Source organism: Crotalus tigris, unplaced genomic scaffold, assembly GCF_016545835.1.
Source record: "Crotalus tigris isolate CLP2741 ecotype Arizona unplaced genomic scaffold, ASM1654583v1 scf7180000024359.8030256, whole genome shotgun sequence".
Lineage (NCBI taxonomy): Eukaryota > Metazoa > Chordata > Lepidosauria > Squamata > Viperidae > Crotalus > Crotalus tigris.
Window position 1 is genome coordinate 6806988 of NW_024100528.1, and position 21015 is coordinate 6828002.

The 21015-nt window shown below is 38.6% G+C and overlaps 1 protein-coding gene across 3 annotated transcripts; it reads left to right on the forward strand.

Moving 5' to 3' along the window:
* Window positions 1-753: 753 nt before the first annotated feature.
* SPART (spartin) lies at window positions 754-20636 on the forward strand. 3 transcript variants are annotated; one of them, XM_039327320.1, is made up of 9 exons: window positions 848-1005; window positions 4789-5607; window positions 6641-6838; window positions 7850-7954; window positions 12267-12390; window positions 15693-15887; window positions 16251-16409; window positions 16498-16588; window positions 19371-20636. In XM_039327320.1, exons 2-9 carry the CDS (start codon window positions 4798-4800, stop codon window positions 19582-19584), a joined length of 1896 nt encoding a protein of 631 aa, XP_039183254.1. In that variant the 5' UTR covers window positions 848-1005; window positions 4789-4797; the 3' UTR covers window positions 19585-20636. The 3 variants fall into 3 exon arrangements, with proteins under 3 accessions (XP_039183253.1, XP_039183254.1, XP_039183252.1); XM_039327319.1 differs by lacking the exon at window positions 7850-7954 and having other exon boundaries at window positions 754-911; XM_039327318.1 differs by lacking the exon at window positions 7850-7954.
* The last annotated feature ends 379 nt before the right edge of the window (window positions 20637-21015 follow it).

Sequence of the window (21015 nt, forward strand, 5' to 3'; positions counted from 1 at the left end):
TTCCAGTGACAGACCCAGATCGGATTCTGCAACATTATCCCAGGGCAAGTATATTCACCTTCATTCGTTTTTCAGAAGTGTTTTTCCATTGCCTTCTTCCTTGGGCTGAGAGAAAGTGACTGGCTCAGGTTACCCAGCTGGTTTTGTGCCTAGGGCAGGACTAAAACTCAGTCTCTCGGTTTCTGGTCCTATGCCTTAACCACTATACCAAACTGGCTCTTGTCAATCCTACCATGCTACAACTTTTTTAGGCACATTTCAACCTAGCCTCCTGCATTTCAACCTAGCCTCCTGTCTTCCAGCACTTTTCCTTACTGTGGTGGGGGGGAAAAACGCAAGGCACAATACTAATTTCAGCTGCAGTCATAGAAGCAACAGGTCAGCGGGTAAGAGGGATTCCCCTGTTCAGACTCATACAGAATCATGAACTAGCCCGAGATAGAGGAGTTGGATCTCAGTTCCCATAGTCTGCCAGGATTAAAACAGTTAGCATCCAAAACACCTGGAGGGGATCATCTATTTAAAGGGTAAACAGGATACTTTCCTTAAAAGCAAAATTCCCAGCGTTCCAAAGCGAAAGGATACTACGATTCCATTTCTTTTCCGGAATAAAACCATTACTTTATTCTAACAAAGCGGAAAAACCACTATGTTTTACAAGAATTACGGTAGTTAGAGGGCGAGCGGGCGCGGTTTCAGGAGGAGGGACGGCAGCTCCCCCTGGCGGCCAAAAGAGACTGAAACGAACCAGAAGCTTCTGGCTGAGGAAAGACTCATCTGGTGACTGGCGGCTGACGGCTGACGGCAGCCGCTCACGTGACGCCTCACGGGCCGGGGCCCCAACTACTGAAGCAGACGTCTCGCAGCGGGTTTGGACAGGTGTTTCTGCGTCAAACCTCGGGGAAGTTGGGGTGAGTGAAAAGGGAGGCGGGACGGCGACAGCCGGCGGGAGAAGTGAGAGGATGAGCGTTGACCCGGGTGAAAGGGAAACTTCTGGATAGACAGGTAACGGGGTTTCCAGCGTTTCGGCAGCGGCTTTAGTACCTCACGACGTCCTCCGGTCCCCGGCCTTTCGGCTCAGCCGGGATGCGATGTTGCGGTGCTGGAAGTGACCTGTGGACTGCAGACGCGTAGAGGCCCTGCGGTTGGTGCAGGCTTGGCAGGAAGAATGCTGTTAAATTCTAAGGTCGAGCCTCGCGAAAACCGGCTGGTTGGTCTGGACTTGCAGGAGGTTCCTTGGCTGGTAACGCAAGTCGTGGGTATTGAATAATCAGAAATAGCGTTGAAGTCTGAAACCTCACTTTCCAGCGTTGAAAGAAGGTTGCGCTGTTTTTTTGATCGATGCATTAAAATAACTACTTAGGGGCTTGATTCTGTGAGAATGTTCAGGCTATTTCGTTCAGTGGTGTTTATGTTCAAACCAATACATTTACCAGCTGGTTCAGCAGCACTTCTGTTTAGGTAAATTGTGCACAGGATTTCAAGAGTATGCGCTCCTTCAGACGTCAAGTGAAAAACTTTAGGTCGTGCTGAGACATACTATATTTCATATTGGATTATAGAGCTAGCTCTTGTTGAAATGGGGTTAATCGTAGGCAAGTCATCGCTAGTTTTACCTTAGTTGCTCACTAGCAGCCAGAGGATTGACCTAAATAATCTCTTAAGAGTTCTTATAGCTTTTACATTTTATAATTCTCAGAATAAATCAGAACTGGGAGAATTTATTCATGCCAACATCCATAAATTATGGGTAGCAGAACATACTGTATTTAGTATGTGTAGAAATGAGCTGTAACAATCTGAATTGTAATGGCCGTATTTATACAGTTTGCTAAACCAGAATAAATCACAGTTTAGTATGGTCTTTTTGCTAAACCATGATCTAGTTTTGATTCAGCAGTTTATAAGTCATGGTTTCATATGTTGTGTGAACACAGGCAATTCTGCTACAGAATGTAGAATTATAGCCATCTGGGATTAGTCAGGTAAACTATGGTATATTATCTGTTCTAGCTCAAGCCATTCCATCTATTGTCTGTAGATTCTCATGGATTAGAGTACTGATAGCTGAGGCAGAACTTTGTAACTTGAATCTGAAGTTAGTTAAATTATAGATAACCTCATGACTAGCATATTTCCTTTCTTAAATGCATTGCTGATGTTTACTGTTGTCAGAATGTTGAATTGTGACTGCAGTCAGAGGCATTTTCTGTCCTGAAATAACAAACTTAACTATTATTTCTAGGAAATGTTTTCAGTGCAGCAGTCATCCCATTACAGGTTTTGAAATAACTCATTTCCTAGAAGAGATTTAAACTCAGAAAGTTTATAAAATGCCCAAGTCAGAATTAATCCATAATACAATATGTGGAATCAGCTTTTGTGACTTATAAGCAAAAATTTTGGCTTATGTTGACCTCATGGCTATATTGACCTCTGGAAGCATTTGGTAGAATCCATGGAGTACCCCCTAAATTGTGGCTTTTAATGTAATGGATAATGTCATATGAAGCTGAAGAGCAGTCAGTTTTAGCTCTATGCACAATTATTTGGAGTGTATTCCCCTGCCAATCACTCAAAGGCTAAATATGGCTTTCTGTTTAGAAATACTGCCTATTTCCAGATTTAATATATTATCTGAACGTAATTGTGATTTATTCAGTAAAAATAATTAAACAAGCATGAACCATTTATGTAATTATACTGAGTTTTGATACCATCCAATAACAGTAATTCTCCAGGAGGGATGGGCAAATGAGATTTAGTCACAGATGGTGACTATGATTTCACTTAACTGTAAAGGAGATAACTAAGATTACTGATTCTCGAAATATGGCTGTAGCCCTTAATAAACAGATTGTGGACTTTCTTCTAAATAAACATTCTTCAGCTTAAATTAGCCTATGGGGATATTGATGACAATTGTTTTCTCTTTTAAAACCAAAATGTAAAACATTAAATAATTGTAAAATAAACAGCAGAACTGTGCAAGTTAATCTACAACTAAGAGATTTAAATGTTATTGCTTTCCTCAGTGAATGAGGTCAACCTTTCTGAACTTAGAAAAGTAAGTTATTAGGTGGCTGTGTTTTCTCCATAAAGTAAATACTTTTACCATTGGAGTTTTATAATTATATCAATTGTGTCTGTCACCTTATATAAACCATCTTTATATTATATTTAAGACTAAAGTTTTAGATACTGATCGTATTGGACCATTATAGTTGCTTTACTTTGCTTCAGATGCAGTTAATGAGCACTTCCTTTTCCTTAATCACAAGCTAATTTCATATTCATAATGAATGTATTTTTGAACTAGGCCTATCTGGAAGCTAGAATTCCAGATGACAGGATGTTTAAGTATATAATTTTCTATTGACATTGGCAAGGGCTGCTATTAAAAAGTCTATTATTTTGGAACAGTTGCTGAAAAATCAAATGCTCAGAAATCCCAATTCATAGACAAATAAGATTTTTTTTTATTACTTTGCTAATGTAGAATCTTGAGAAACCTAGATAATTTTAGGAGGTGACTTTACTCGAGGGGGCCTTCATTTCTACCTTTTTTGCATCAGATCAGAATTTCATAAAAAAATTTGTGAGTTAGAAATATGCAACATTGGGAAGAAACCAGTATGGTAAAACTTGTTCTAGGTTCTGTTACTGAAAGTAATGCCATCTTGCAGGACCTTGGATGTCTATGGATGCTCCTGCCCCGTGGAACAATATTCTTCCTGAAGTTTGTGTGGCCCTGAACCTCTGGTATTTGGGGAAAGCCTTGAAGCTGTCCTTTTTAGAACAGTCCTTGGAACAGTGTAATTTAGCAACATTTAATGGTGTTCAATCAGTTTTGTTATTCCCTATCAAGAAGGTCACTTTAGAAAACATTATTTTATTTATTAAATTTATTTGCCACCATCTCATTTTGAAGTGTCTCTGGGTAGCTTACAGCATTAAAAGCATTAAAAACATAGAAGATAAATATTTTAAAGCAATAAAAATGGAAATAAATGAAAATTACAATGAAAAATAAAATTATAGTTAAAAGAAGGGGAGGCAGAAAGGGAGGGGGGAGCAGGATGCACGGGGTGGAGGAGGTGGGGTTGTCTCTTAATTCATCAACCACCTCCAGTGTGTTGCTCCCCTGTTGGAGCCCCAAGCCATCTGGCAGAGCCCTTATGGAAGGTCAGAAGAGTGGGAGTTGATCCCACCTCGGGGTGAGACATTCCAAAGGATAGGCGACATGGCAGAGAAGGTCCTTCTCCTGGACCCCACTAGCCAGAATTCTTTGACTGATGGAATTCCATTATATACTTAATTTTTCATTGTTTCAACCTTAATTATGCTTTGCTCTTGCCTTATTGTTTAAATCCTAATTATTTATGCTTTGCAAGATGCTTAGAGTTAACTGTTGAGATTAAGGCAACCTATCCATGGATTAAATAAATGATGCTGCAGATCAGGAATACAGACCTTATAGCTCTCCAAATGTTGCTGAGTAATGCTCTTGAATCTGTCACCTTTGATCCTGATGGCTGGATTATTAAATTTGCGCAGTATCTGAAGGGCTGCAGATTCTCCAGACTCGAAGACAAGGAAAACTATTTAAGAAAAATATCATTTGATGTCCTTTTAAGACGTCATCTGATATCTGATATTACAGTTCAGTGTTTGTGTGTGTGTGTATATACCTCCCACTGTCTATGTCTTGAAAAAAGCACCTTTGGAACATACCTTCCACTGATGCATTCTCTTCTGTTCAATATCTCCATTTAATCTATGTTTCAGTGTGCAGTAATGGATCAAGGTCAGGATTCAGCTGTGCAAGAAAATAAAAATGCAAGAGCAATTGAAGATGAGTACAAGAAAGCTTTTGTGTTTGTTAATAAAGCTTTGAATGCAGATGAATTGGGTCAAATAGAAGAAGCAAAGAATTATTATAGGCAGGGGCTTACTCACTTATGCAAAGGAGTTAGTATTCCATCAGAAGGTCTTGAAGGCACCAAGGGCTATGCTGTACCTATTAGGCAAATGCAGCAAAAGATGAGAGAAACTTTAGAAAATGTTACTGTTCGTTTGAGACTTCTAGATGAAAATTCTCAAGCAAGTATCACTGCCATTAGTTCCAATATAAGGATGCCCAAATTATACCCAACAATTCCATCTAAAGAAAAGACTGAGAGGCCTCCAGTGCCCAGCTTATTGACATCGCCTCCTCAACCACTTTCAAGCCATGGAAATATTGGATCTACAAGCCAAATGCAGATGGCTGCAGTGAGTCCATCAACTTCAATGCCCAATGAAGCACCTCCTGCTTATACTCCAGAGGCCACTGATGGCCACTATACTGTGTCTTATGGTACAGAATCTGGGGAATTCTCATCTGTTGGAGATGATTACTATACAAAATGTACTCAGCCACCTCCTGTTGATAATTTTGGAGTAGATGCTGATGAATTAATCCTCATTCCCCATGGTGTGCAGATTTTTTATGTCACCCCTGATGGACAAGTTAGTGCTCCCTCCTATCCTGGATATCTTCGCATTGTAAAGTTTTTGGATACAGATGTTGCAACAGCCCAGAATCATCCTCCTGCTTTCCTTCAGGTAATACCTGCTCTCTTGTACTTATAGTCTTCCCAAGCTATTAGATAGGAATCTTGAGGAAGTGCCAGCAGTTTTTAGGAGGCCAAAGTTGTCCTACTTGTGCTTTAGGAAATGATTATTTTCAAACTATATTCATTTGAAGATTTTTTTGGATGTTCCACATTAAGAAGTGTTTCCTAAGATGTGTTTTTCAAGTAAGATAGTAGTAAAGGCCAACAGGTCTAGCCAAAGCAAACATAGTGTGTGGGCTAATAGGCACCATGAATTTATTATTTAATACTTATGTTGAGATTTATTATTATCTTGACTTGCTATTAAATTGTCATTTATAAATTTTCCCATTCTTTGTAACCTGTGAACTCGCTTTAGCATATATTTTGCTTTGAAGTTCCATCTTCATGAGGCATTCTAAGACATGTCAGTTCTTTGGAAGCCATGAAAAATCTGTTTAGTTAGCTGTAAGGGCTGAAGTCAGCGTTCCATAAGTATTTCCATGTGTATTAAGGAAGTGCTGGAAAGCTATTGTTAAGGCATATGTGTCATCTCAAGGACTACTTAATATGACTTGATATGAACCAGACTGCTATACTGTAACCCCAAACCATGTACTATATATACATTTCACTGGCTTTAGCAAAAACCATTATCATACAACGCTAGCTTGTTGTTAAGCCTCTACCAGGAAAGCCTCTTTTATAGATTCTTAAGTACACTTTTAAGGCTGTTTATATCAGTTGCATAGAATGTATGATTAATTACTGAAGGCAATATTGGGGATAATATCTAGGTCATGGTGGGACACAATTATAACTAGTTAAGTTCTTTGGGAGCATTTCATACACTGAAAGCTATACATATATAGTTCTGAAAATAGCCGTATAAATGTAATTCCTCATTCCCATCAACAAAGTCCTTCTAAAAAAGCAGCCATGAAAGTATCAGATTTGTTTATTATATTGATTTTTAAATTACACAATGAATGTATTTGTATTGTTCATTAAAAGCTCAACCTGTTTGGTTTTCTCTCTTCTAGGTTTGTGACTGGCTATATCCCCTTATGTGTGGCCAGTCACCTGTTCTCTCATGCAGCTCCGGAGTATATATGTTCCCTGATATGATGTCACGGGTATCAGGATCCTATGTAGGAGTAGTGTTGTCTTCAGAGCTTCCAATCGCTGAACGAGAACTATTTGAAGATCTGCTGAAACAGATGACTGACCTTAGAATACAGGTAAACGCTTATTTCATGCAGCTGTTCCACAGAACTTTAAACAGAGCACTAGAATTTCTTCTCATATCACCCAGCATATATGTTGTTGGACAGGCATCTCTGTATACTTATCTCAGTTCTATATCAGCCCAGCTGACGTGAACATGGCAAAGAGATTTCTAAGAAAATACAGTATTGGAAAACTATTGGTTCTATTCTATAATTTGACATTTTAAATTATCTGTTGTGGCTTTTTAAAATCATTGACCTTATTGATTTTGGTTATGGGTTTTAATTATTGGCCTGAGTGATGAGTAAGACACTAGAATTATGCATTTTTGCATAATTAAATTATTTATGTTTTCCTCTTCCCTTACCCAAAAAACCTTCAGGTAGATTCAGGAAGACACTATTACAATAAAAATGATGGGAATAATTGTCCAGTTGTTCATAACAGAACAAAGAGTAAGCAAAATCTATTTAAAATAAATCTCCTTAAACCAGACATTTGTATATAAGATTATGAAGATATAATTTATTTAACCCATTCATAAAATTAAAAGAAAATTTAGAAGTGTTAGGATGGTAGAAAATTTAGCTGGTGCCAAATGGAAATGATAGTCATCTAATATGTGTATAAAAGCAGATAATTATTGCCACTCTTTATTGATGAAAGTGATAAATTTTAAATATGAAACTTTGTAGACATTCTCCTTTGTAGACATTTGAAAATCTATTGTTTAATAGTAAACAATAATTGGTTTAATTACACTTTAGTTTTATTTCAGTATTTAACTTTTACTTGCTTATTATTCACCTTGGATATTATTCTGGTTCTAAAATCTGAATTTTTCTTGATCTCATAATATAAAAACAAATTATGATCTTTATTAATGTCTGAAATCACTTGAATACATCTCATTTAAAAAGGATAATTTTGTAAGGGATTTATATGCTGTTACTATGCAAGAATGCCAAATGGATTCTTTGTTGAGCCTTCAAACTGTTGATGTCCTTGATATGGTACTGCAGGCTCCAAGATCCCATGAGGGAGTAGGGTTTCCATCAGGATGCCAAAGATCTTACAAAGAACTTATTGAGGATATATTAAAACAGATATCAGATCTTGGAACTAAGGTAAATTTGAGGACTATGATTTAATGGTGGTGGCAAAGTTTTGCAAGTTGCCTTTTTTGCAATGTGCAATATTTATTGTAAAATATGTATGTGTCACCAAAAAGTTATTTCGTGAGCCAATTTTATTGAACCAATAAATATTTGATATATCTAAAAAAATAGGGATTTGGAAAATGGTGATTTGGCAATCAGTGTACGTTTGCCGTGTTTAAAAAAACACATGATAAAAGATGTCTGGGAGTAGAACTCAACAACAATTGAATACAATTTCCATCCTTCACTGTTTAAGTGTGTAGATTAGGAGCCTAGTTCACAAATTATGTTATATTTAAATATAGCTGTTTATTTTTAGCTTAGCATGTTGTGCGAATTTCTTAAACCAGTTTCCTGCAACATTTATATTTAAAAGCAGCTCTAATTTAAAAAAACACACAGAAAATTGATTAGCAATTCTTTTTGACAAGATTCAGGGGACAATTGTAGAAAAATGTCTACTTTTATATTTTTGAAAATCATCTTGTAAATTTTAGCCATTAACAATCCCGGTCAGATGATTCAATTTTCAAACTATTTATTATCAGATTCAATATTACATTATTTTTCAGTTACTGTAATGTTGATGAAATAAAAAAGAATACTATAACTAATCTTATAAATTCTGAATGACCAACTAATAAAATGTTTTTTAAAAACAATGTATCTTTTCAGCTACACCTTTGTGGCATAAGTAAACACTAATCTGGTTTACCCAATATCTCTTTCTTTTTCACAGTAATCATTTAGTGAATTTAGTGAAGATTAATCATTAATATAGAGCAGTTGCTTACATTTGGTTCCTGTTCTCTAAAGGCCATTTTTAACCAATAGGCATATATGCTAACTAATAATCATCCATAGATAATTATATCAGTCCAGCATTATTAAATAGTCATATTCTGTGAATGTGTAATTATTTCATGAATGTACAAGATAGATGTTCAACATAGAATTAGCATTGTGATATATAGTCTCATTAATATTGAGATATTGATGAGAAATAATGCTAAAATAATGTAGGATCTTTGGAGGCTTAATTGAGTTTAGCAATGATAATGGTTCCACATTTTATCTCACCTTCATTTTATTCAGTGCCTAAATAATTAATCTCGAAATGAATTCACCTAGACATTTTTATTTTTGATGTCTAGTTCTTAATCCAAAATGTACAGCTGGTAACTTCTTTGACAAAAGGGGCCATCTAACTATCACATTATTGTTTTTGTTCTATTCCTGGCTGTGCCAGTGTAAGAAAAACGCAGAATAAATAGAATGAATGCTTTTATTTTGTTTGCGAGGGTAGAACACATAGAAGTTCATTCACCCTTCTTATTCTTGTTCCTGAGGGTGGGGTGGGGAACACCCAGAATATCATCTTTCAGTTTTGAACAGTTGAACAAAGGCTTGCAATTTTTAAGGACAAATAAGAGCACTGAATGAAATAAAAGTGGGCTTTTTCTTTAAACTGAAAGAATACTTTCTATATAACCTTTCTATGTACCTAATTATTGTTGTTGTTGTTAGTTGCGAAGTTGTGTCTGACCCATCGCGACCCCATGGACAATGTTCCTCCAGGTCTTCCTGTGCTCTACCATCTTCTGCAGTCCATTTAAGTTCACACCTACTGCTTCAGTGACTCCATCCAGCCACCTCATTCTCTGTTGTCCCTTTCTTCTATTGCCCTCAATCTTTCCCAGCATTAGGCCCTTCTCCAGTGAGTCCTTCCTTCTCATTAGGTGGCCAAAGTATTTGAGTTTCAACTTCAGGATCTGGCCTTCTAAAGAGCAGTCAGGGTTGATCTCTTCTAGGACTGACCGGTTTGAACGCCTTGCAGTCCAAGGGACTCGCAGGAGTCTTCTCCAGCACCATAGTTCAAAGGCCTCAATTCTTTGTTGCTCAGCCTTTCTTATGGTCCAACTTTCACATCCATACATTGAAACTGGGAAAACTATGGCCTTGACTATATGCACTTTTGTTGGCAGGGTGATGTCTCTGCTTTTTAGTGTGCTGTTTAGATTTGCCATAGCTTTACTCCCCAGGAGCAAGCGTCTTTTAATTTCTTGGTTGCAGTCCCCATCTGCGGTGATCTTGGAGCCCAGGAAAATAAAATCTGTCACTACCTCCATTTATTTCCCATCTATTTGCCAGGAATTGAGAGGGCCAGATGCCATGATTTTGATTTTCTTAATATTGAGTTTCAAGCAAACTTTTGCACTCTCCTTCTTCACTCGCATCAAGAGGCTCTTTAGTTCCTCTTCACTTTCTGCCATTAGAGTGGTATCATCTGCATATCTTAGGTTGTTGATATTTCTCCTGGCAATCTTAATTCCAACTTTTGATTCATGTAGCCCTGCCTTTTTCATGATGTGCTCTGCGTATAAGTTAAATAGGCAGGGTGACAGTATAAGCCTTGCCGGACTCCTTTCCCAATTTTGAACCAATCATTGGTTCCGTGTCCAGTTCTCACTGCTGCTTCTTGACCCATATATAGGCTTCTCAAGAGACAAATAAGATGGTTTGGTACTCCCATCTCTTTAAGAACTTGCCACAATTTGTTGTGATCCACACAATCAAAGGCTTTAGCGTAGTCAGTGAAGCAGAAGTAGATGTTTTTCTGGAACTCCCTAGCTTTCTCCATGATCCAGCGTATGTTGGCAATTTGATCTCTAGTTCCTCTGCCCCTTCAAAATCCTGCTTGTAATAAATGTAAAGCAATTAGTTGTTGTTGTTGTTAGTTGCGAAGTCATGTCTGACCCATTGCGACCCCATGGACAACGTTCCTCCAGGCCTTCCTGTCCTCTACCTTCTTCTGGAGTCCATTTAAGCTCATGCCTACTGCTTCAGTGACTCCATCCAGCCACCTCATTCTCTGTCATCCCTTTCTTCTATTGCCCTCAATCTTTCCCAGCATTAGGCTCTTCTCCAGTGAGTCTTTTCTTCTCATTAGGTAGCCAAAGTACTTGAGTTTCAACTTCAGGATCTGGCCTTCTAAAGAGCAATCAGGGTTGATCTCCTCTAGGACTGACAGTTAGTAAATTAAATTAAATTAAATTAGTAAAGTAATTAGTAAACAAATACAAGATATGCTGTTTTAAAGGCTTTCAATTGAAATTAATTAAAACAAAGCTGGAGAGTAGGTGAACCTCCAGAAATTATTGAACTAGAACTTCTAACAATCCTTCCCATTGCATATATTGAATAAGGTTGCTTGGATCATGTAGGGCCCATCAGGGCAAAATAGATAGGAAGTAATAAATAATCTTCCAAATCAAGGTTTCTAGAGGGAATCTCTTTGTGTAAAGATCTTTCCCTGATCTAATGATTATCAGATCTATTGGGATTTCAATTCCAGAATTTTACTTTGTTTTCATTTTAATAGTATGTTATATAAAAATATTTTAAGTAAAATTCCTAATCATGATAATTTAGAGTTATGTGATCAAGAATGGAGCATAGTTGTCTAGCAACTCTGAGAAACATTATTTTTTAAAGAATATTTAAGCATATTATCAGTGAGAAGGTTACAAAATCTGCAAAGTTTATCAAAGGATAATGCTCAAATTATTAAGAGGAGGAAGATTTTTAAATATGCACGCCTGTTATGCAATACTTTGTCAAATTTAATAGTATTCTAAAATGTACATGTTGCAAATCAGAAAATGTTTTGGTCACAAAGTAAATTCTCTATAGCAGACATGTCGAACACAAGGCCTGGGGCCCGGATGCGGCCCGCGAAGTGGTTTCATGTGACCCGCGAAGCCATCCTGGAAACAGTGAGGGAACGGCTCCTGCTGCACTGGCCCAGATCGGCCGGGAGCCAATGTACAATTTTGTGGTGGCCATCTATGCTGAAACGCATTCAGTCTTAGCTCCATAAGGCCCCCCCACATGGCCTGAGAGGAACAGTGAGGCTCCTCCAATGGACCATGCCTTGGTACTTGCCCTGGTCCCACCCCCTTCTGCCAGAGACCCTCAGATCTGTCCCACTCCTTCCCAGGCCCCCACAGGCACCCTTGACGCAAATGATGTAGAGCTGGCCATGCCTACCCAGTAGGCCACACCCACTCCACCCACCCCCACCCAGTAGGCCACCCCTACCCTGGCCACACCCACCCAGCCCCCAAGGGCAACCGCAATGCTGATGTGGCCCTCAATGAAATTGAGTTTGACACCCCTGCTCTATAGGATGACACAATTTGTAACTAATATAATATATAACTGTTTTGCTTTGGTTTTCTATTGTTCTATTTTTGTGGATATTAATTCCACATATTAGAATGCTGAAGCTTCAAGTGATGTGATCAACCTTGGTCAGACTGTACATATTCAACCAATGCCTGAAGAGAGAGATCGTGAATTACCTGACTGGAGTGAGAAAATAGCACATGGCATCTTATCAGGTACTCTCAGACTTAATACCAGTCTTTAGATGCTATATGTTGTAAATTTATATGTTGTAAAAGTATGGCTGGGTATTATGGAAATTATAATTTCTGTGCATCTGTATGGCATTAGATTGAGTAAATCTGCACTGATGCTTAATTTATCTCTTGCTATTATGCCAATATAAATTTGATGACTAAAACCATGATAGCTAATAAACAGAGTAAATCCAATTTTAATAAAACCATGTTATAATCTTATAAACAGAAATTGCAGGCAAACATGATTTGTGTTCATTATTAGTTATATTAGATTCAAAGGTGTTTTTTTTTAAAAAAAACAATAGTTATATTTAAAAATTGAATACATTAGTTGGCTTCCGATTTTGCACTTCAGTCCCAGAGAGACATCAAGATAGTGAAAATATCTATTATTTGATAGTAATTTTATTTTAATAGATTTGAAAGCATAGGTTGCAACTGCCTTCTTTAAGAGTTTAGAGGTTTAGTTAAAGAACAGTTAGTGTGCAGTATGAACACCTTCCCTAAAAATTGTCTTGGGCAAATTTTCATTAGTTGAAAGCCAGGTCTGAATTTAACATACTAGTATGGTTCTGAGGCAGAAAGGGAGTTAGCAGACGTTTAGCATAGATCAGTGGTTCTCAACCTTCCTAATGCCGCAACCCTTTAATACAGTTCCTCATGTTGTGGTGACCCCCAACCCCCCATCCAGCTGGCTGGGGAGGGGGGGCAGGAAGGCCACTCCACCAGCTCCACCCAGCCTGGTTGGAGAAGTGCCATTCCTCTCCCTCTTTCTCTCTTTCCTCTCCCTCTCTTTCTCTCTTTCCTCTCTTTCTTTCCTCTCTTTCTCTTTCCTCTCTCCTCTCTTTCCTCTTTCTCTTTCTCTCTTTCCTCCCTCTTTCTCTTTCTCTCTTTCCTCTTTTCCTGTTTCTCTTTCCTCTCTCTCTCTCCTCTTTCTCTCTTTCTTTCTCTTTCCTCTCTCTTCTTTCTCTCTCTCTCTTTCCTCTCTCTCTTCTCTCTCCCTCTTTCCCTCTTTTTCTTTCCTCTCCCCGTTTCTCTTTCCTCTCTCTCTCTTTCTTTCTTTCCTCTCTTTTTCTCTCTTTCCTTTCTTTCTCTTTCTCTTTCCTCTCCTCTTTCTCTCTTTCCTCCCTTTTTCTTTCCTCTCTCTTTTCCTGTTTCTCTTTCCTCTCTCTTTCTTTTTCCTCTTTCTTTCTCTTTCCTCTCTCTTTCTCTTTCCTCTCTTCTCTCTCCCTTTCCTCTCTTTCCCTCTTTCCTCTTTTCCTCTTTCCTCTCCCCGTTTCTCTTTCCTCTCTTTCTTTCTCTTTCTCTCTTTTTCTCTCTTTCTCTTTCTCTCTTTTTCTCTCTTTCCTCTCTTTCTGTTTCCTCTCTCTCTTTCCTCTCTCTTTTCCTCTGTTTCTCTCTCTTTCCTCTCTCTCTTTCTCTCTCTCTCTCTTACGGCAGCATCATCGGGGTCCTTGCCACCCCCGGCCCAGCTGCCAGTCCCGCTGGGACTCCGCACTGCCCGGCCTCATCATCCATCGATGGAGCCGCAGTGGGGGCTGGAGCTGCGCAGCCCGCCAGCCCCTCCACCAGCCTGGCTGCTCCCCCCCAGGCACCCCTCTTCCAGCGCCCGCCCGAGCTGCCTTGGGGGCAGCAGGAGGAAGAAGGAGAGGAGAAGGGTGAGAAAACCGCCACCTGAGCCAAGACTCCACGCTGCCCGGCCTCGCCCTCCTCCCATCCGATGGAGCCGCGGTGGGGGCTGGTGCCGCGTGGCCCCTGCCAGCCCCTCTGCCAGCTCGGTTGCTTCCCCAGGCACCTCTTTTGCCCCGGCGCCCACCCGAGCCGCCTTGGGGGCAGTAGGAGGAAGAAGGGGAGGAGGAAGAGGATGGCAAGGAAGTCACTGCCAGCGCTGGGCCCCAGGAGGCAGCTCTCCTCTCCTACCTTTGCTGAATCTCCTTCTTCCTTCCCAGCAGCCTGGACTCCGGTGCGTCTTCCTGGCTAGCGGGTCCAATGGTCGGACTGGCTGGGGATCGCAGGGACTGGTCTCCCTTGGGCCGTGGCTTGCGGGAGGGCTGCCCCACTCAGGGGAGCCTCCAATGGGCCGCTCCCAGCAGGGATCCTGGGGCTTCCCTGGGCGGCTCCAATGCCATGAGGCCCTGGCCGCACTTCTCCCAGGGGGTGGGGCACCCGGGTGCAAGGCCAATCAGGAGCCCTGCAGGAGGTATATCTGCCTGAGAGAGAAGGGAAGCGAAAGTGCCTCTCTGTCTCTTTCTCTGCAAATGGCGGAGGAGACCATGCAGAGATGGATACTGAGCGGTGTCTCGGTTCCTAAGACCATCGGAAATATGTGTTTTCCGATGGTCTTAGGCGACCCCTGTGAAAGTGTTGTTTGACCCCCAAAAGGGTCGCGACCCACAGGTTGAGAACCACTGGCATAGATAGTCTTTCCTTAACATCCATTTGTTCAGCAACCAAAGTTACAACAGTGCTGAAGTAAGGGACTTACAACCTGTCCTGGTAGTTTTAGCTGTTGCAGCACCCCTGTGGTCACATGAATAAAATTTGGACCCAATCAGGCCCACCTGCATTTATTACCTTTTGGCCACCCGCCTACCAGCTGCTGCCAGCTACCTTCACAGCCTGGCCTTTCCTACCATTGCTGCATCATTTACCACTGCTATACTGGCCATGGTCTTCTTTCATGCTGATGCAACCAGGGCATCTCTTGTGCCCCTCCCAGGGCCTCTGTTTGCACACCAGCCAGAGTCTTCCTTTCACATGCTGAGCTTATTACACTAAGCAATGTGGTCATGTGATAATCGTGTTTTATAACTGTAGCACTTAATGATGGAAATTCTGATCCCAATACCAATGTTAACTGAGAACTACCTGAACTGATGTTCTTGTTTTAAAATGTGAGTCTTAAAATGTTTTCAGATAGGCAATAAAAGTTCTTTTAAAAGGTAACAAGTAAACCAAAATAATTCCCTGACAATTCAGTGAATCAATGGTAATCTAAACCAAGATATTCATTTAAGAGATGCTCAACTCTCAGCTGGTTCAGAAATTATATACCATGACTTAAAAACAATCCCATGCTTATTTTCATTTTACAGAGAGATTTCTTGACTGGTTTTGAGACCATGTGTGGGAGGAAAAGTCTTGTGGCTATATGAATCTCCTAGTATTGTAATTTGAATAATAAAACTTTGATTAGAGTTAACAGGACAAATTTTGTCCTGAGGGCTAATTATTAATACTATTACTTCATAAATACTGATTGATATGTTTTCATAAAGGAGCCTCCTGGTTGAGCTGGGGTCTGGTCAAAGGAGCAGAATATACTGGAAAAGCAATCCACAAAGGAGCCTCTAAATTAAGAGAACACATTCACCCAGAAGAAAAACCTTTGGAGGTCAACCCAACTGTAGCAAAGGGATTGCATGTGGCAAGGCAAGCTACAGGGGGAGCAGTCAAAGTCAGTCAGTTCTTGGGTAAGACATGGAAATCCAGTTTTCTTGGAAAAGTCTGAGTTGCTTAGCATGATTTATAGTTTCTTATGTTTTTTGTAGTTTCAGATTTTTTTGTCTATTTTATAAATATTAAGAAAAAAGTAGAGTTGCCTTTTTAAGATAGATGGTATCCCTTTCAGAAGCCTAAGTCATCTGAATTGCATTATGAATCAAAGGGAGCGAATATCTGTTGAAATGTTACCACTTCTGCTGCTGCTTCTGACAAATAAAAACATTGGAAGAAATGTCAAGCAAAATGTGTTTATAAGGCTTGATTGAACGGAGTACAGAATGGACCAAGTATTTATCAAAAAATGTCAACTTCAGTAGTGCTTTCTGTTTTAGTTGAAGGTGTTTGTTCTGTGGCAAGTTGTGTTGGCAGAGAGCTAGCCCCTCATGTGAAGAAACACGGAAGCAAATTGGTTCCAGAATCCCTTAAGAAAGACAAAGATGGAAAATCAACTTTGGATGGTGCTCTAGTTGTAGCAGCAAGCGGAATTCAAGGTAACCAAATTAAAATAGCTATCTGTCAATGCATTTTAAGTTAATTGTTTATATATTAGTTATCTCCTGGTTCTAATTCTTTTTGCAGGGTTTTCGACAGTTTGGCAGGGTTTGGAATGTGCTGCAAAATGCATTGCTAAAAATGTATCTACTGAGACAGTTCAGACAGTCAAGTACAAGTAAGTTTTTTTTTCCTCTTCTGCATAAATAATAACTGAGTGTTAGGGAATAACAATTGCATAAAAGTATTTTGTGTCTATGGCTTTAATTGAACAATTGTTATATAAATATATAATTTTATTTATTTATGAGACTTATATACCGCTTTAAGTGCAAGCACTCTCTAAGCGGTGTACACCAGTAAGCAATGTATATATATTTACATTGCCCCCAACAATCTGGGTCCTCATTTTACCTACCTCGGAAGGATGGGAGGCTGAGTCAACCTTGAGCCGGTGAGATTTGAACCGCTGACCTGCTGAACACAGTCAGCTAAAGTGGCCTGCAGTACTGCACTCTAACTGCTGCGCCACCTCGGCTCATTTTCTCAATTATATAGAAAAAAAAAATAAGTTAAAAAGGCTTTGTTACTGAAGAACCTTTCTATTTAGTAGTCCGTCTCCAAATTATTTTTTCCCTCTTCAATGGACTGAAACAGCAATCCTTTAGTGGAGCCTTTCTACGTAATATGTTGTAGAGCAGCTATCCTCAACCTTTTTGGCACCAGGGACCAGTTTCATAAAAGACCATTTTTTCCACGGATGGGGGGGATGGTTTGGGTTAACTCACTCCCTATCACTCACTTCCAGCTGTGCAGCCTGGTTCCTAACAGGCCATGGACCTGTATTGGTCGGTGGGCCAGGGTTTGGGGACCCCTGTTGTATAGAAAGGGGGAAATTAACTTTCATGCCTTTTTTATTTAAAATTGGGCTATCCAATACTTTTCTATATCATTAAGGTAGTTTTATTTACTGAATAACCATGATGCTATCTATCATGCAAAAGTCATGGAGACGGAACAGGTAATGTCTAGTAATACACTATGTTCTCTGTGTAAACTGTTTCCACATTGAAAATATTATTTATTTCTGTTTTTTATGTTTGGAGCTCCCTGTCACAAATGGGGATTGCTACCAGCTTTATTCCTTTGAATATTGAATGTCTATAAAATCTATGGAGAAAAATGAATGTGTGTAGGTGCTGTGGGAGGGTTTTATATCGTTAGTTTTGATTACATACCATATCAAAAGTGTTAGCAATAGCTGTTGTTTCTTAATTGAACTTCCCACAAGTAGTATAAGATATCTGTAATACATACAGAATGGCCTAAAAAGAGATATTGTGCAAAATATTAAGTGAAACTTCTAAACAGCAATCTAGCAATCATTTATTATTTCTCAGATCAGCAGGCTATAGTGAATCACTGGTCTTTGCATTCAGATGAGATTATAGTAAAAGCTACAAGGCTACATAGTTCTTTTATAGCATGTTGATCAAAGAGAGTTTGAACATGTACATACATATTCAATAACTGAATAAGCAAGTGAAATAACAAGGAGTAACTACAGCATCATAATTTTCATGAGTAGAGTTGCTGCTTTGAAATATGAAATCTTTCACTATTATTCAACAAGTTGCCCCTGAAGAAGGAGATGTGATAAGCGTGTGGTTAATCCAGTATTTTTCAACATGTTTCTGTTCCATGAGAGGCATAAATTCTTTAGGAATTTGGGATCAGTGAAAATGTCAAAGGTAGTACCATTTGTCCTTATTTAGTGACTGCCTTGTTTAGCAATGTTTCAATTATGACAGTGATGAAAAAGTAATTTGTAGGTTGCCTGCATGTGAAAGGAAAGCTGAAGTTCGAATTTGCATTATTTTAAATGATATTTCTATGGAAAACAGGGTAATAGGTTCCAGCCTGACCAACCAGGAAATGAAAACACATATAATTTTTATGTTTGTCATGAAATATAACAGTAAAAGATTACAAGAATATACTGTACTTACATCTTAAATATATCTTTAACGAAGTCACAAGAGTAGTCATAGAAACAAACATTTTTAGCTATCTTCTAAATAGATCTCATACATATTTAAAATAAATCAAGTGAACAAAGGAAAAATTGGACGATAAACCCATATCTGAAATATACCTATTATCGCCTACATTCTGTTGTATAGGTAGTCCTTAATTTACAATCACAATTGGGGCAGGAGTTTCCATTGTTAAAACAATTGTGGTCATAAAGCAAATGTCACATGGCAGGACCACTTAGTGACTGCAATCCTGTTATCCAGGTTGGCATTATTAACAAAATCATGGTTTCTTAAGTGAGTAGCCACCCCAAAACTAAGCCATTCCAGGCTTGATCCTCCCAGCCCTGAGTCTTAGTAAGGTAAGATATTGCTTCCAACTACCCCTACCTGCCTATCTCCCCCCTTCCATTTCTGCCATCTTTCTGCTATGCACCCTGCTTTGTGGGGCAGTAAGCAACTCCAGAACTGCACAACTGTGGGTTGACTTCCCACACCCTAGGAAGCTACAGCCATCCAACCACAGTTGCCCTTGCCACCTTGCACTTCAAGACCCCTGTTGCCATGTGCTCCACTGTCCTAGGTGACCTTCACTTTCCTCTTGCTGCTGATGAGACACGACTGGCCTGGTTGCTGGGCTGGGTGTGGTTGTGTAAAAAAGGGGCCAAAAGCAGCCCCCGAGTTGCAATACACCAAAAAGCTCCTGGGTCAATGGCACATCAAAAAGCCCCACCCCATCTTTTGCAAAGGAACTGCTTTGGGCTTCTTCTTTTTCAATGCAGTTGAAAAGCCAATTCCTACATTCTTAAGTGTAAATTTTTCAATTAATGATTAACAATGTGTGGCATATGGGAATATGTAAAAAAAACAGCTTTCCTTAATTGTACTGAGCCAAAAATTAAGTCTTAACATTTTCCTTTTTAGGTATGGGAATGATGCTGGCCAAGCTACAAATAATGCTGTGAGTTCTGCCATCAATGTTGGTGTAACAGCGTTTAATATTGACCATATTGGAATCAAAGCTATGGTCAAGAAAACTGCAAAGGAAACAGGCAACACAATCCTGGATGATTATAAGATTACCGAAAAGGATGAAAATAAAGCTCTACAAAAGAGAGAAAAAAAAGATGAACGCTAAATCTGTGCAACTGAATTACCAAAAGCCTTAATATATATTTAAATGAAATGAATTAACAGATTTGGTATTTTTATAATCTTAAACTATTTGGACTCAATTTATCAGACTTGAAGATTAACCTTTTCTAAAAATTATTTCTTTCCCATATCTCCAATATTGCAGCCTCTTCCAGCCCAGCATTTTCCATATGTGAAACCAATTTCTAGCCAACGTGGTAAAACTTTAGCACATCTGGAGAGCACCAGATTGCAAAAAACCAATTTAAGTGAAAACTAAATTTGCAATAGCATTTAACTTGCACAAGAAAAAACAACTCCTTTTTAAGTTGTAAAATGGAGTATTAGAACTTAACTTGATGTATACTGTTTTAAAAATTTCTACTTCATTTTTTCCTGAATCTTATTTCAATAGTTACTGAAACTATACTGTCTGATTAGGTAGTGTACATATTTGAACTTTATTACATAAACAACTGATTAAGCTATCAAATTATTGATAAGCTATCAAAATCAATTCCAATTCTACAGAAACGAAAGACTGATATTTTACTATTAATGTTATTTAATTTAGTTTAGTTTAAACCAGCTTTATGAAATCCTAGTTTTAATTGGAATAGATGGCAAAATTCTTAATTACTTTTGTTGGCAAAATATGCTGAAATAACTGAATTCTATGAAAAAAGATTTTTGCTCAAAAAAGTAAGGCTCCATTTATGGATGAAGAAAAAGCTTTATATTCTATATTTATTATAAGATCATATATTATAAATTATTTTATTGAGAGGTCTGCATTATTCAGAAGTATATCTTGTTGCCTTGTAAGAGAATGAAATTCATTTTCTGTTAGACATTGACATTTTCTTCTTAATATGAAAAAGCAGTTGCTATTAATGTAGAATTTCCAACTTTTAGAGGTTACGTCTGATTTTGATATTGAATTTAAATAGTGGAGGTCAAATATGATAGCAAAAAGATAGCATGTCCATTGGTTTAGGAGCTAAGCACTTGAAATGACTTACGAATTTAAAATTATAAATAAACTTAAGATGCATATTTTGGTTATCTTCATTTTTATTTAAATATACCTGCTCCTCGTTTAGTGACCAAGTTCCATTTAGATCACGAAGAAAGTCGCTAAATGAACCTATGACTGAAAAGATACTACAAAGATCACTGGTTGCTGCCATTTCATTCAGTTAAATTTCTCTTGTACAGCTATGTCAACATTACTAACTCTGAAATGTGTTGTCATGTAAATGAAATTTGGTTAGAAATGCACACATTGATCAAAAACATATTTTTAATTATCATTAACATTGCATTTGCAAGTGGTCACTCAGGTTTTTTAGACCACTAGTCACTGTGATCCCTAAATGAAGAATATAGGGTATAGAGTATAGACAAAATCAATGATAATAAGTTGAGAGACAGT